Below are 17181 nucleotides of genomic sequence, written 5' to 3'. Positions count from 1 at the left end.
CAAAAAGTCAAAAAGTGAGGAAGTAATAAAGGGCCATTCTGAGGAGACAAAAGAGCAGAGGGGCGTATTTTGATGTTCTTACCTTTATTCCTTTGGTGACTTTCTGCTTGTTTTGATGTCTTCCATACAATTTAGGGCTTTAGTTTCTTTTTGTCAGACTTTATATAGACTGTCAAAACAGGCTGATGGATTTGGAGGGAAGTCAAGGGGGAGGGTAGCAAAATGAAAGGCGGGGGGGGGGGGGGGGGGGGGGTACGGAGTCTATTGTCTGACTTTGCTCATTGTCATCCCTGAATATGGAGCTTTTCGATCACATCCAGGTTTGACGGCGCCTGGTTTGGCTCGATCATGTTCATGGACATGAATGTGAAATTAGCTGGTTGTTCTCATCCTTGAATAAAAGGGCTTTACCGATAAAACATTGGTTCCCGTGCAGAGCGTTACCTACGTCATTTCCCTGATTAACATGTCTATGAGGCTGATGCACAGGTTTCACCAAGATTGGAACGGAGAGAGAGCAGCAGAGAGAGCACCAGAGAGAGCAGCAGGGAGACGGACAGGGAGGAGTATGGCTAGGAGAGTGCGAGAGCGGTGGTGAGGAAAGAGAGGATGAGAGAGAGAGAGAGGGTGAGAGAGGAGATGGATGTTCAGCCACCGCCATTGTGATGATCACCATCGACACTCCTCGTGCATCCATCCCAACCCATCCCGAGACCAGCCAGCACAGAATCGATATTGTCTGTCACAAGTGCGGGATATACCTTTGTACAACTCATTACTGTCAAATATTCATATCCAAATGTCCTAATACCTATCAGGATCCAAACTGTTTCCATCTCAAACATTCCGTCTGGACGTGAGGAACAAATACGCCCGGCCATGAGGCATTGAATCAGTGTGAAATCTGTGACTTTTGGGAAAGGAGGAGGATTTAACGGCGACGACGATCGCAGACACGGACCATTTTTTGCAGCGTTGTTTGATTTCGAGAGAGTTCTTTCTGCCGTGGTTTTATTGTCGGAAGATGAAGCCAATCTTAGACGTAGGAAAGGACTTCCTCACCAAGAACGATGTCGGCGTGGCAGCTTTCTCGCCCGATGGAAGCGCCTTTGATTACCAAGATGTGGACCAGGCCATGCTGGCTATTATTATGGTCTTTCAAAGGTTAGCCATGTATTTATCTGCCTGATTGGTTCTCCTAATTACATTTGTTAATTCAGACAGGTGGAACTTACTCGGTTAAATTAAATAAATTACGTCATTTGATACATCTCTGACACACCCATTCTGTTTTCCACCCCTCCCCAATTAAACAAATTCCAGAGTGATATCTTTTCTATTTCTTCTTTCTGCTTTAAAGAATACTAGACGTTCATGATATGATAACTACAGTGAACCCTGCTTTACCGAACCACCTGTATAGAAAGACCACCCGTCTATAAAATCCAAAATCATTGTTTCCCTTGTCTAGTGTTTCTCATTGAAACAGAGTACAAGAGGAACCTGTGCTGGCCACCTGCCTATAAAGACCAATTTTCTTGTCTCATTTAGGACAGGTTCAAGGTATATTATTCTTCAGTATTATAAAAATGTTGTCAATCTTAAAATCAAATATTTTTATATATAGTCAAACCTATCTATAGCGACTGCCCAAGGGAAAGTGGTCTTTGTAGACAGGTTTCTTTAGCTCATGTTTCAATGAGAAACCATTTTCAAGGGAAATGGGAAAAAATGTGGTCTTTGTAGACAGGTGGTCATTAAAGCAGATGTGCCTATGTACATGTACCTGTATGAATTAATTTGATACCCTAAATAGAGCTTAGATCACAAATATCAAGGAAAATGGTACATACAATTTTCATTATTAATTTACACTTGTTTATGTATGAATATGAAATGAACAAATACCTTGGGCCAGCCCTTTCACATCAAATTTATCCTCGTCATATCTTCATTTCAATAACCACCTCTAGTTGGTGACATTCAATTATTGTGTTTGAACTTTTGAATTGTATAGTTTTATTTGACATGCAAATGTTGGACGTGACATAAGTACATCCTGTACTCCTGGTATGTGGGGACTACTTCTCAGTCTCTGTTGTATTTTTCCCACTTCTCTTCTCTCCTTATCAAGATACCTTTCATTTTCAGCATCTCCTTTTGATTTGTTTTGTCTCTTGATCAAATTTGTACTCTCTCTCCTCTCCTCTCTTTAACTCCTTCATTTTCATCATCATCTTAAAATTCTCTCATTATTAAAATTGTTTACTTTCTCCCTTCTCTTTCTTCTTCTGTTTCATTTTCAGTATCTTCTTTTGATTGTCGCTCTATCAATTTCTTGTACTCCCTCCTTCCTCTCTTTATTTTTCTTTTACTTCCTCCCCCTCTCCATTTTCAGCCAAATTGTGCCTTTATCGAATATCTTATACTCTCTCCTCTTTATCTCTTTCTCTTTCAGCATCATCTTAAAATTAGCTCTTTTGTCATGAACTTCTTTTACTTTCTTCCCTCGTCTCTTCAACTCTTTTAAATTCAGCATCTTTTTAAAATTGTCTCCTTATCGAACTTCATGTACTTTCCCAATCCAACATGGGTTTAGTGTGAGTCATGCCACGTCATTACTATGAACATTAGCCACAAAAGGATGTAATTTCTACATCTTGCATCATTCACTTGATTGCACGCTCATGTACATATAATTCCAATCAAACTGCTTCATTACAATTCTGATTTCAAGTAGCCATCAACATGTACATGTTTTGTTTTTTAAAACAAATTTTCAATACTTTTTTTTAAGGGGGGGGGGGTAGTTTTCTGTTTGTTAGGAAGGGGCTTGTTATGTATTGCCTCAGTTGGTAAAGATTCCTTATCAGATTTTGTTTTAAAGACGAAACAAGGGTAAAGCCAATTTCTTTGAAGATGCTTTACAAATTAATTGTTTTATTATGAGTATAAATATATGTTTTGTGTTTGATCTTAAAGAGAGAGAGTGAGAGAGAGAGACTTGTTACATATTGTCTCAGTTGGCAAATGTACTCTGTAAAAAAAATTGAGTGATCACGGACGTCACTCCTCTGGAGAGTGAAAATGTAGTGAAAATAGAGTGAACATTCACTCTTTTCTTCTTAGAGAGCACTCTAAAATCAATCGATTTTCACTCCTAAACAAGTGATCACGGACGTCACTCCCAAGAAAGTGAAAATAGAGTGAAAATTCACTCTTTTTTTTTAAGAGAGTACCTTATCAAATTTTTACAAGACAAAACAAGGGTAAAGACAATTTCTTTCAAGATGTATGTTGTCAACACATGCAAATTTATTTTTGTGTTGGATCATCAGTTGTTTACAACTTGTTTGTATGTTGACCTCCTTTTTTTTTCCCTTCCCAATTACAATTCACTCCAATCAAACAAGATAAATTAAGAATGTTAAGCCATGCTCTCACTGCCCACTTGCTTAAAGGGGAAGTCCACCCTGAAATTAAGTTAGTTTTAATAGGAGTAGAAAAATGAGAGAAACAAGTCAGTGAAAGTTTGAGCAAATTCCGATTAAAAATAAGGAAGTTAGGAGTTTTGAAGTTGTGATCAATCAAACACAAATTGGCAACTCTATGACGTATCATGCGAGCTCAACTTCCATTTGCTCAGTACTAAAAAAATCTAAAATTTTCATTTTCCCTCAAGAAAAATTTCAACCATACATGCACCCTAAATATAATAATTGCAAATATGTTTCTATACTCCCCCTGCAAGGAACAAATATATATTCCGTCATCAATAACGAAGAAAACATGATTTTATGGAATATTATGCACAAGCAAATGAAGGAGAGCTTGTATAATAAGTCACAGAGTTGCCAATTTGTATTTGATTGATCACAACTTCAATAATTCATAACTTTCTTATTTTCATTCAGAATTTGCTCAAACTTTCACTCAGCTGATTTTCTTATTATTCTGCCTCTATCGAAACAAACTTATTTTGGGGGTGGACTTTCCCTTTAAGGTATTTTTGTTTATTGTTTTCTTCTTCTCCCTCATGGTATTTACATAGATCTATTATCCCACTAACTACTTGATTATCTAAGTCATATAAGCTTAACACAGGGACAACCTAGTTTCAGTAAGCAATGGGTTAAATCACCATTGAGAGCCAGAAGGATGTTAACCCATGTACTTCTAACATGGCATCAATGCCCGCCTGGCTCTCAACATGAAATTGGACAAATAAAATTCCAATTCTAAGTAGACCTTCAGTTCTAAATATGCGTGGCATTATTTTTCTTTGTAAGCAGCGTAGTAAACAGCTATGAATATTATTGAGTGGGATTATGAAAGTCATTACAAAAGGTAGGATGGAGATTAAAGAAGGTTTAGTTTTGGTAAAGTTGAAAAATACATGTATTGGGTGAGTCTTCTCACTCTTTGTGTTAGTTTGCGAAGAATGTCACAACTTCCCCATAAAAAAGGGGTTTCCCCCAAAATGCCCTTTTATTTGAAATATGATAACAAAGAGCTTACGATTTTGGATAAGCATTCATGCAAAATGCATGTGTAGTCCCATTTCCCCCCCCCCCCCCCTTTCTGTGTTCAGTGCTGTTCACTGTTAGGTGTTTTCAAGCAAGAATGGACATTTTGTATGTTCAAGATTTCAAAACCTCGGGATACACAATTTTATGCCTTTATAATCTACCTTTCTCAATTGATTGATGCACATCGCATAACAAGAGCTCAACCTTCTCATGAGTTTAGACTGACGAGACTACATGTCTTTCCCGTGGCCTGACTCGGGGGGCCAATCGTGTACACGGACGACGCGACTGCAGCAATCACGCACGTGCAACATACGCGAAACAGAAGTGCGAGGAGAACTTTGGTCTGTTTTGCGAACGCTGACCATGTAGAGACTAAGTCGCTGACTACCGCTAATCAGGTCCATTCGTTTACCTGCAGTTGTCCAAAAGAAGACGTAGATGGCGTTTTAAAACCAGTATTTGCCAAGCTACACTCCCTTTAACTCAGCATGAAGTGGTATGTATCTGTGTTGGTAGAAGAGTTTGCCTCCTTTAAACATCCCTCCCTCATCTTCTGCTACGTGGTGTTCATAGCCTTGTTTCCATGACACCGAGACCTCTGCCATTTGAATGCCATGTCTGCCTCATGAATATGTGAATGGATATGATGGATTGAGTGGGTGAGAAGTACTGGTAGTTGCATGCGAAAGAGGAGTTGGAAAAGTTTATGGTGGAATATGAATCCTGAATAGGCCATTTTTGTAATGTAATCAAATTTGATGCGTAATTGTTCTTTGTTAAGAGCTTTGTTACAAATTGTTTTATTTACCTGTATATGCATTACGTGTTGTTAGGTAGGGCAAGCCATAATGTTTGTCCTACCTAGCAACAACTAATGTATGTAATTTGCATTCTGACTGTAATACATTTACATTTATTTATAACAGGTGAATGAAAAAATGTGGAATGAGGCTCTTAACAAAGACTTATGCATTAAATTTGATTACATTACAACAATGGCCTATTGTCTTTCTCCTCCAAATAATAACATACCATTGTTCTCTAGGTTTATGTTTTATTATGTCATGGATACCATTGAGTGGGAGATAGTTACTGGTAGAAACATTGGAGATGGTAGTTGAGAATAGTTTGATGTGGAATATAAGCCTTGGGTCGGCTCCCCCCCCCCCCCCAATATACATGTAGCTTGCTCTTTTGGGAGTTTCTTCTCCTTATTTGTTTAATTCCGACTTGCTTGCTTGCTAGATGCCTTGTCTGTTCCAGACACTGGCAATCAAGGCTTTCTGTCTACTTCTCTCTCTGGTTCTTTGTGATGTGATGTTGCTTCTGTTACTAATATTGACTAATTCTCCAAATAATGATATTGTTGTACTCTTGAAACTATGAGGATTGGAAATGAAGGAAGTCTGGTTTCTACATCGGAAAGATCATGGTGTATGGAATACAGACTACTATCCCTTGGTTTGAAAAGCAATCCCCAATGAGTGGGATATAATTTTATTATGACGAGTGTTATGTATGGTCCATCTCATTTTATTTGTAACATGTTGACAATATTATAGTACTAGTCTTGATTCAGGTGTACAGTAGTTCCAGGTTTGTGAGAATTTTGAAGAAAAAAATTGAAACTACATGAACAGTTAACAACTAATTATGCAGACCCTTTGATACCAAGTCTTGTAATTTGTTCAGTATGTGAAAAATTGGTTTGTCCCAATCTAGTTTCTTGAGAAATGTGACATATTAAAGCTTACATCTAAAACTATTCAAGAAAGACCTTAATTCAATCAATCCACCTTTCATTCTTCAGTTACAAAAAGCAACAACAACAAAAACATCAAATTTACAAGGGGTATGAATTACTTGGTTGTTGATTTGTATGTTTTCCTTTCTACATTTTTTCCTTTCTACATTTTTTAGATGAAGAAACTACCCCATGTGCTTTTCTCTGAATTTATTTCCAAAGATAATAATAATAATAGCATTTCCATCTAACGACCAGATCATTCAAGACACTTTGAGGCATGGTAAAAGCTCATTAGGCCTGTCTTCATCAGCGCGAGTTTGCCAAATTACCCGCTGTTTTAACTATCCGGATCAGTCCATTTGCATCTTCATCCGCCCCAGTTGCAAATGGCGGGTTATTTAATTGAGAAAATATCAAGAAAAATCTTGGTCTTGTTTCCAAAGCATCCTGCTATTTGGGAAATAGAGAGTCAATTCGCGCCCAACCGAGCTAGTTTTTGATGAGCGTATTGGTCTGGTGAAGACGCAATTTTGAGCTTCGGGATAATATCCAGAGTCTGAAAATAGCGGGTTATTTGGCAAACTAGAGCTGATGAAGGCAGGCCTGTTCTTGATTGGTTGCCATGAAACATGTGATCAATGCCAACTCAATATCACAACACCACCTTCGTGATGGAGAGGGCGATCGGATAGGCATCGTGCTTGGCTATGATTTTGAAACAGAATCTAAGGTTGTCCGCTTGATATGCCTGTTCAATATCGGCCTGTCTTAGATGACGGCTCTCTGTTAAGTCGGACTATTTATTGCACCTATTGACATGAAAGTCAACAACCACCTCTCTGTACTCTAGCCCATAAATTTCTGCCCCCGTAATTAGTTATTCATTGCTTGTACGTATGGAGACAAGAGTGGACAACTACAGCCCTGTTTTCTGTAAATTTCTGCCTCAAAAATAGCTGTTCATTGCTCGTTTTAGTTTTAGATTTAAGAGATACATTGTCTTTTTGGCCCCAGAAGGCATTAACTCTATGGAAGGGGATATTAAGTGAATCACGGATGCTATATTCAGCAACTTTCTGTCTTGAAAGTGGCTATTCATTGCTCATATTTTGATGAGTCATGGAGTCCACAACTCCCTCTCTGTCATCTGTTTTGAACCAGAAGGCGTTAAATCTGTGTTTAGTATTGAAAAAGGGGATATGAATTAATGCCCTTTTGTCTCTCACCTGATGCTATATTTTGTGAATTTTTCTCTGGAAAGTGCCTATTCACTGCTCCTATTTCAATAACAATCAACTCCTTCCCATCAAAGTCCAGTCACACAGTCGTAGCCTGCGCAGTTCCACAGATAACTTATTGTTCCAGATTCACCATGGCAAAACTAAAGTAACTCTCGGGGACCGTGCTTTTGCTATTGCTGCCCCAAAACTATAGAATAGCTTGCCAAGAGAAATACGAAGCACTCCATCTCTCAATGTCTTCAAAGCCAAATTAAAAACCCTTTTGTTCAATTGAGAGATCCTATTTGCAGAATTTAGTATAAAAAAAAAGGAGCTCTGAACCAGCGCAGCTGAATATATTTTGTATAAAAGCTGCGCTATAGATATAAATTTATTATTATAATTATTATTATTATTATCATCTGTTTTGAGCTAAAAGGACATAAACTATGTGTTAAAGAATGTGATGTTCGTTTGGCCAGAAGGACTTCACACCAAGTCAATGCCCTTTTGGCACTCGACAGAGGCTATTTTCTGTGAATTTTTCTCTGGAAAGTGGCTATTCATTGCTAATATTTTGTTGAGTCATGGAGTCCAAAACTCCCTCCCTGTCATCTGGAGGCAGAAGGCGTTGACTCTGTGTTCAGCAGGGAAAAAAATACTTGAACAATTTCAGGGGCTACTTTTCAAGCTTGCTTGCATGAAAATGACACTCTTTATTTTGTTTTGCATCGAACTCTATGCAATTTTGGGGGACTCTTTTATGAATTTCAGGGGCTCTTCTTGGCATTTCTGGGGCCAATTTACCCTGAGCCCTTGGTGTTCAGGGGATATGAGTTAATGCCCTTTTGGCTTTTAACAGATGCTATCTGTGAATTTCTGTCTGGAACGTGGCTATTTATTGATGCTATTTAGATGCTTTTAGACAACTAAACCTTTGTAAACTGTATTTCTGTCTCAAAGATCAGCAGCTCATTGTTTCTGTTTAGATGAAATTAAGTCAACAACCCCAGCCCTGTTTATATTCTAAATTTCTGTCTTGAAAGTGGCCATTCCTATAATTCCTTGCTCTCGATTTAAAGCTGCTTAAAACGGTTATTCTTTTCTTCCCCCTTTTTATGCGAACAGATTTTGGCGTAAATATTCACAACTGATGGCACGCGCAAAAAATCAAAAACAACAACAACAACATTGTATGAAGGTCAACAACTACAGTCAAGTAGACTCTGAACTTCTAAATTTCTGTTTTGAAAGTAGCTATTCACTTATAATTCATTATTCATTGCTCGTATTAAGATGATGGTCAACAACTACATTTTACGTCCGAGTAGTGTTCTTGTAGATTTCTGTGCGGGAAGTGGCTATTCATTGCTGCTATTTAGACGGGAGTCAACAACCCAGCCGCGTATTGTGTTTCCCCCTTCACCTTGTTTTCGGAGGAACCCTTTGCCATTTGATTGGTATCCTGAGCACCTATCCCCAGCTCCCTCTCTCTCTGGACCCATTCACACTACAAAAAACATTTTGAAAAACCATCATGTTTTTGTTTAAAACTAAGTGTCATTTACACTACTAGAAAAACCCGTTAGGAACTGCTGGTTTTTGGTAGCTCTGTTTTGTTTTGTTTCTTCAGTTGTGTGCTTGTCGCTGCGCTGCATGAGTTAGCATAGAAGCGGGGAGAGTCACATGACCCCAAAAAACGGAATCATTCACCCATGTTTTGAGAGCGAGCATTTACACTGCAAAAACCTGGCGTTTAAAAAAACAACACATTCCAGAGATGAGTTTTTCATTGTGTTTATGGGTTGTTGCTTAGCAACTTATGACGAAACCACTAGAATGTCATAAAAACCCGATGGTTTTTTATTTCAGTGTGAATGGAGCCATGGTCGTCCTCCTTGAACTTTACCCAACAGCCAGTAATCTTAGGCATCAAGCCAAGCTGGAGGTAGTCTCTGGACACAGGCTGTGTTCTTCTGACACTCAGAATCAATTTTAAATCTGCTTGACCTATATAGGATGGGTTGGACATTAGCAGAAGTTCAAGGGCAACTGACCGTTTGTAAATTCAGGATGACAGCCCCCCCCCCCCCACTCCCTACCCGCGCCCCTCTGGCATTGTAAGACGTATTTGATTACCCCTAGAACCATCATGTTTCGCATGATTATAACTTTCACAAATCTTGCGAGTGGTCCAGATTCACCCGTGTTTGTAGCGCAAAAGGGCCGCTGTTAACAAGTCATAAAAGTTCCTGGTTATGCAGTACTTAGGAGATCCACCAAGCCCCTTGAAATCACGGCATGAAGTCGGAATGATACTGGCTGATAAGCTCAAACCTTGGTATGGCTAGTATTTACGCTTACCTTGGCCAACGACCCTTTGCCCTAGTTCACGCAACCTTTTAAGACGAGGATTAAATACAACTGTCATCAACCAAACATTGATCCCCTACAAACAAATGATTCATCGAAGGGCATTACTGTGTGTGTGTTTCTTTGTATTTGAGTAATGGAATGAAAGAGATGTTGCTATGGCAGGCAAGCATGATAGTTTTTAGGGAGTCCTTTATTATGCTGTTGGCCAGAAGGGCTTTATCTCATACACTTTCACATCAAGTTTAATGTCTCTCTGGCTTTCAAGAGATGATGTATACAAACTGTATGCTGGCAAAAATCACTTATTTATCATGATTACTTTTTTACTAAAAGAATCACTAATTTAAAAGTTTTTTCAAGGGGCAAACAAATCAATGATATCATTTTTTTGTTGCATTTATCGGATTTAAACTGACAATAAAAATGCTTATGGATCAATTATTATTTTTTCTGACAAGTATTACATAATAGACATAATTAGTATTAGGAACAGGTGTGTTTTCTTCATTGCCCAGGTGGTAAAGCCATGCGAGGTGCCTTCATGAGTTCAAAGGTCGTTCAGCAGTATGCGTATCTCGTATAGCGTACCTGGATGCCGAAAAAGACATCAGGTATATTCTTCAGTCAGGCAGGTCATTCATTATCTTGTCATGATTATACCAGATTATGCACATGTACTTTCGGGTTGACAAACTCAGCCTTAAGGACTGTAGTTGGGTGTAGTCTTTCCATCACCTTGCTCTTATTCACAAGCCATAACAAAAGTATTAATGGGGACAAATTGAAATTGATATTAAGCATTTATTATCCTTTCGAAATTAATTTTTCACTGGTAAAAGTTTACAGATCAATTTACAAAAAGAAATAATCATAATCATTAACAATTATAGTTATGGTAAAATGCGGTCATACCAGCTTTAGTTGAGTAAGTTACATGAAATCAGTTTTGTACGATGAGGATGCCGACAGAGCGAAAGATTTTAGAAAGTGTAAAATATGAAGAAGTAGCCCTGTGAAATATGTAGATACATGTAGTGTTCGGTGAAGGTGCATTTGGTGAATTCATTATATAATGAATTAGATTGATGAACCATTTGAATACAGTTAGGCTTGCATCGAATGTGGGGCCTCTCTTTTCGTTTTGAATGTTTGATAAGATATTATGTAGCTACATGTATGTGAAATCATTCCTTTCCTTAAGTTGTGTTTATTGTGTTTTGATAGATACAAATGTTTATTGTGTTTTGATAGATACAAAAGGAGGTAATTCTAAACACAACTCTAAAAGAGGAAAGGAAATAATAGTTGTACCGAGCAACCAAAATACATGTGAGAGAGCAGTGAGCAGCTTAGCTCTGGGAAACATTAAAAGATCTGTTTGAATACAGTAAGGCTTGCCATCGAACATCAAGCGATGTGAAATATGTGTTTCATAAAAAATCTGTTGAAAATACATGTAAGCTCGGATAATCAAATTTATTTTCTACACTGCTTGTACTCTGCATATCATCTTCCCATCCTAATCTTGGCATAAAGGATGTGGACACTCGAATGCCAAGCACCGACAATCCCAGGCCTATAGAGAGCTATGTATGTTAGCTCAGAGCATTTTGAATAGGTCACTTGAAAAGTCTTCCTGTCAGTCAGGCACACCCTGGTCTTTGTCGGGAGACTAACCAACGGCTTGATCATACAAATATAGCATCCCCCTCATACCTAACTATCAGGCTATAGCGAGCGAGCCAGGCAGCCAGCCCAGGCATTATCATCACCATCCTCCAGTTACTCAACCATCCCTGCTCTCCAATGCACGTAGTCCGCTTGCTTCTTCCCGCTCGCCCAGCGTATTCATGGATAAGCCCTGCGATGAGGGAACCCAAACCACACTGACCAAGAAAAAACCGTAAGCGACCTCCCTTTCGTATCCTCGCGTGTCCACCCGTGAGATTCGCACGCCTCTGTATCTATAAGATTGTCGATGTTGAGGTTTGGTTTGGTTAAGCCCGTATGTGTAATGATTTGTTTGTTCATGGTGTCTTCGTATTGATTTGTGAGGGTGAGGATGAGCACGGATGTTGTGCCTCTTGTTTACATTCCACGGTCGTCCATGGTCGTCCAGCCCGGCTGGGATGTTTGTCTGGCGTATCTCGTATTGATCCCCGATCAGATATGTATGCGCCAACCTTGGATCTTTGGGATGACTGCCTGTACACATTAGCGAAGCGTGTATTCGATGTGCTATGTGGGATACCTCAGGAAATCTCATGGGCCTAGAGTGTGATACATGATTGCATATTTAATATCTTTCTGTGATGTTTATGTTTAATGAAGACGATATATTATGTCTTGTCAAATTTAGACTCCTTGCATGTATTTGATGTGCAATGTGGGATACCTCAGGAAATCTCATAGGCCTAGAGTTTGATAAATTATTGTATAATATATGTATTCAATATCTTTTTGTGATGTTTATGTTTAGTGAAGACGATTAATTATGTCTTGTCAAATTTGGACTTCTTACTTTTTACATGTACACATGGGGATCAAGATACCATTCCTTTATAGATGTGCTAGTAGATTGACAAGTTTAAAGTTTTATGTTAATTTCCAATATTAAACATTAATTTGTATCTGTATGCTAGATTTACATATACTACTGGATATGAGGGTTCGTTACAAATATTCCTTAGATTTTATTTCATAGCCATAATGTGCCACCAATATCTGCTTGCAATCACTTTTTTTTTCTTACTAAAAACTGAATTTTAGCTATTCATAATAGGAAGAAGAAAAAAGGTCAACTAGAAATTAAAACAAAAAAATTTAATATAAGAACAATTTTAGGATATCTGTACATATATGACTAGACCACATTTAAGAAATCTGAATTCACTCAAATTTTTTAATGGGCAGATTTCCTTTCCACAAATTATTCCATTTCCCCCGAACGAGTGCTCATGCCTAGATTGTATTGCAATAGCAGCAGCAAGCACAGAATATGTGCACCTTTCCATTGCATGTGTGTATGGCATATGTATGTTCATGTATGTGTGTGAATACAATGCCCGAGGCTACGCAGGTAGGCAGAGGTGAGTGAACCTGAACTGATGATAAAGCCAACAATGCACTCTCTGGATATTGTGCATACTTTTATTTTCCAATTTGCAAATGCGGACGACCTGCAGGTGTGTCTCGTATTCTATGCATGTGTATGCTTTTAGAGAGAGAGAGGGAGGGTCGAATTTTTGCTTGTGTATGCTTTTAGAGAGAGAGAGAAAGAAATAGATGGAGTGAAAGAGATAGAGAGAGATAGAGAGAAAGAGAGAAAGAGAGAGAGAGAGAAAGAGAGAGATAGAGAGAGAGTCAAATTCTTTGCTTGTGTATGCTTTTAGAGAGAGTTTTAGAAACGCGTCTTTGATATTGATCCATGGCCAAAACACGTAAACAGTGACATTTTGGAGAGAGAGAAAGATAGAGAGAGAGAGAGAGAGAGAGAGATAGAGAGAGAGAAATAGATAGATAGAGAAAGAGATAGATAGAGAGATAGAAAGAGAGAGAGAGAGAAAGAGATGGAGAGAAAGGGAGTCAAATTCTTGCTTGTGTATGCTTTTAAAGAGAGTTTTAAAATGCGTCCTTGATATTGATCCATGGCCAAAACACGTAAACAGTGACATTTTGGATGTGCTTCGGAGTCGCCTGTATTGAGTTATTATCGAATGGCCGGTTGGAGCATTTGCTAATACGTCCACAGTTAATGGACGTAGGTTATTGAACCTTGGTAATTTGAGCTAATTGCGTGCTCATTTTTCGCACTCTGTCAAATTACGTGGCTTCCTCAGGGCTCAGTTTTGTCCCCAAACAGGAGAATCGGTTTACCTGGGTGAGGCGGATCGAGCCAAAAGTGTTGTGTCATTCCTCCATTTTCAAGTTTATCTTTGTGAAGAACTTTGGAGAAAGATCTATTTCAAACTTACTCTTTTACTCTAGGCCTACGACGATGTAAGAGTATTTTTTGAAAGGCTCAATGCAAAGTTTCATTGTTTGTTTACATCAGTAATGCTGCTTGTTTTGGTATCTTATTGATGTAGACAAACAAACAAACAAAAAGACAAGCAATCTAAACAAAATCATGTAATCATCTCTCGTGGCTCTCATGCTACATCGGCCAATAGAAATCTTTATTCCTCCTTAACATTTTTTTCTTTTGTTTTTGTTGTGGTAATGTCACTTACACATATACTTATGACTATTTATTTGATGCTATTAGTACATGTACTACTAAAACGATGGTGATGATGACTACTGCTACTATTATTATTGTTGTTGTTATTATTATTATTATGACTACTACTTCTACATTATTGCTACGACCTCAAGTTTTCAATGTCAGCTATGAAAATATGAATCATTCATGATGTAATGCATTCTCATTAAATACAGACTATTAATGCTGGTTGCACTTTTCAAACTGAAGGTTGTATTCATTACATACATGAAAGTAAGTGGATGATATATAAACATTGCGTTACGAGGCATCATTCAGTACATGAATCATGGACAGGCCTGTATAGTGCACCGTGCAAATATTCCTTAGTCACGGTCAGACGGGAAGGACTGAATCTCCCTGCTGGCGGGGGTACATGTGAGCGATAACGCTGGGTGGTTGACGTACAGTATGCTTTTTAACCGTCTCTCGGGATAGCTTGCTGGCCGTGTGACGATAGATCTCTGCTTTCTACGTACACCTGTAAGTGTATACCGATCTTGCTTGTATGCTTGTATTATCCCTTTAACTGTTCTCTTTATATACATTGTATGAGCGATAACGCTGGGTGGTTGACATCCACTTTGCTTTTCAATCGTCTCTCGGGATAGCTTGCTGGCCATGTGGAGATAGATCTGTGCGTTCAACATACACCTGTAAGTGTATACCTATCTCGCTTGTATGCTTGTATTATCCCTTTAAGTACCTGTACTGAATTCTGTACATGTGAGCGATAGTGCTGGGTGGTTGACATACACTATGCATTTCAGTCCTCTCTCAGGATAGCTTGCTGGCCATGTGAAGATAGATCTCTGCTTTCCACGTACACATGTAAGTGTACCAAGTATGCTCGCTTGTATTATCCTTATAAGTATAACTACAGTTTGTACCTGTACTGTTCTCTGTTTATGTGAGCGATAACGCTGTGTGGTTGACATCCACTATGCTTTTCAATCATCTCTTGGGATAGTGCGTTGACCATGTGAAGATAGTTCTCTGCCATCAACATACACCTGTAAGTGTATCTGGCCTGTAATTTAGCCTTTAAATACTTGTACTATTGCCTTTAAATACTTGTACTATTTTATGTTGTCTGCTATGACCCGGAAGGAAGTGACCCTGTATAGATGGCCACTTAATGCCTCTTGAGCTCTTTAATAGCTGATGATGTTTCTGTACTGTACATTTGTACCATCGTGAGCCAGAAGGATGTTGTCCAGTTGACTCTCACAGCCAGCAGGGGATCTACCTGTACCTTACACTTGTATGTCATTTCATGTTTATTATTTCTCCTTGAAGTAATATAAGATTTTATATTAATGCCCCTCTTGTATAAGGTCTTGTATTAATTATAACCCACTTCTGAATCCCTGTGGAATATGATGTTACCATGGAAACCTTTTTTTAAGTCTTTCTAAAACCTTGCAAAATAGCACACAATTTACAGTTACTTTCAGTTGGTAATAGTTGAGAGATGGAAGGGAGAAATCTCCCTGACAATAGTTGACAGTGTGCATAATCTTTAAATGCTTAAGTTTAGAATGTTATCTAAACTGAGCTTTTGCGAAAAAGACAGTCCTGTTAAGCCTGTTAGATTTCAATGGCAACTGTTTTGTGAGGGAATTTCCCTTTACTGGACAGTCAGCATTATGTCATCTGTTGAGCATCAGAGAGTCAGATGGGTGTTATGTAACATGAAATGACTGAACCACCTAGCTCTTTGCAGACAATATACAAAAAAGGGAAATATATCAAGGCATTTCTTCATGCCCATAAATTGCTGTTTTTTAAACATTATTGAAAACTTCCTAAAAGTATAGTGAAAATGTTCATTATTAGCAAAATCATAATAATTTTTCTTCTCAAATTTGGATTTTGCAACTGGCAGTGCTTTATTCATCCCATTTATTGTTACAAAATAAGGGCTTCAATTTTCACTTATAGAGAGAAAACCACAGTGCTGCTATAGATAAATTTTGAGATGATTTTTTTTTGAGGGCTTCCAAATCCCCTGACATTAGCTTCAAGCATGTAGTTGAAGTGATGTAGCCTACATGTACCAGTACAAGTATCAAGGTGACCTGTCATTATGGTGATGATATGCCAAGAAACATTTCATGTTTATTTGACTAATTATTCAACAATTAGGCCTACACCTTGTCTGTCAAAGTCATTTGGCAGAGATTAATGACATATTATATTACTTATAACATAACTACATGTAAATTCACTTGGCAAAACATCGTGACATGAAAGCTCCTTTCCTTCTTTTTTGTTTGCCTAGAATATTTAGAATATTGAAAATATAAAGGTTGTACAGACTGAATGAATTAGTTATTGAACCAGTCTTGTACATAATGGATAGCATCCACTGTAAAAAACAGGGGAAAAAATAGAAAGATGTGTCGTTCAGACTATATACTTTGATTGGTCGAAATTGGTATGTCAAACAAATATTAATTGCTAATTCCTCAGGTCATGGTCAAAACTACATGTAAAGGTCCTTGATGTTCTTGAAAACTGCAAAGTATAGTCTCCAGATCACCTTGGGCAATAGTTTTAACCATGACTCTCAAACTCAAAGCAGTCAATATTTAAGTAATATTGACTGCCTTCTGGGCAATACGACATATATCGCCCGAACCGAAGGTGAGGGTGATATATGACAAGTCGTATTGCCCTGAATTAGGCAGTCAATATTACTATTATTAACCACATCAGACATCTAGAGCAAACAAGAAACTCTTACTCTCTTATACTCTTAAATTATGTAGGCTACACACGGTTTCCTAGCATTAGAAGTTGCAAAAACATTGTCAAACCAGCACTGTTCATCCAGTGTTTGACAGATTTTCGATACACTGCAAACAGTTTGCCTAGGGTGTGATTGTTACGTCACAATAGAGTTCGCACAAAGTGCGCATTTTCTTATACACGATGCGCGATGTAAATTACAATAGCTGATGCGCGATGTAAATTACAACTGGCACTATATTATTGCTCACTAGTTTAACACGCATTTTGCCATTGACTTTTCTGAGC

General features: G+C 38.2%; 1 protein-coding gene across 2 annotated transcripts in view; it reads left to right on the top strand.

Moving 5' to 3' along the window:
• Positions 1-362: 362 nt before the first annotated feature.
• Positions 363-17181, top strand: part of LOC589987 (protein bunched, class 1/class 3/D/E isoforms) — a 40525-nt gene continuing 23706 nt past the window's right edge. The window contains exon 1 of one of the 2 annotated variants that reach the window (XM_789612.5): positions 363-1164. In XM_789612.5, the coding sequence (XP_794705.2) occupies positions 1025-1164 (140 nt within the window). In that variant the 5' untranslated portion in view covers positions 363-1024. Of the gene's footprint in view, positions 1165-11663; positions 11779-17181 lie in introns of those variants that run through there. The other variant, XM_011680330.2, reaches the window with a different exon arrangement.

Source organism: Strongylocentrotus purpuratus, unplaced genomic scaffold (genome assembly GCF_000002235.5).
Source record: "Strongylocentrotus purpuratus isolate Spur 01 unplaced genomic scaffold, Spur_5.0 spur5_scaffold_12, whole genome shotgun sequence".
Lineage (NCBI taxonomy): Eukaryota > Metazoa > Echinodermata > Echinoidea > Camarodonta > Strongylocentrotidae > Strongylocentrotus > Strongylocentrotus purpuratus.
The sequence above is the reverse complement of the archived record's forward strand: the minus strand, read 5'-3'. Positions and strand labels throughout refer to the sequence as shown.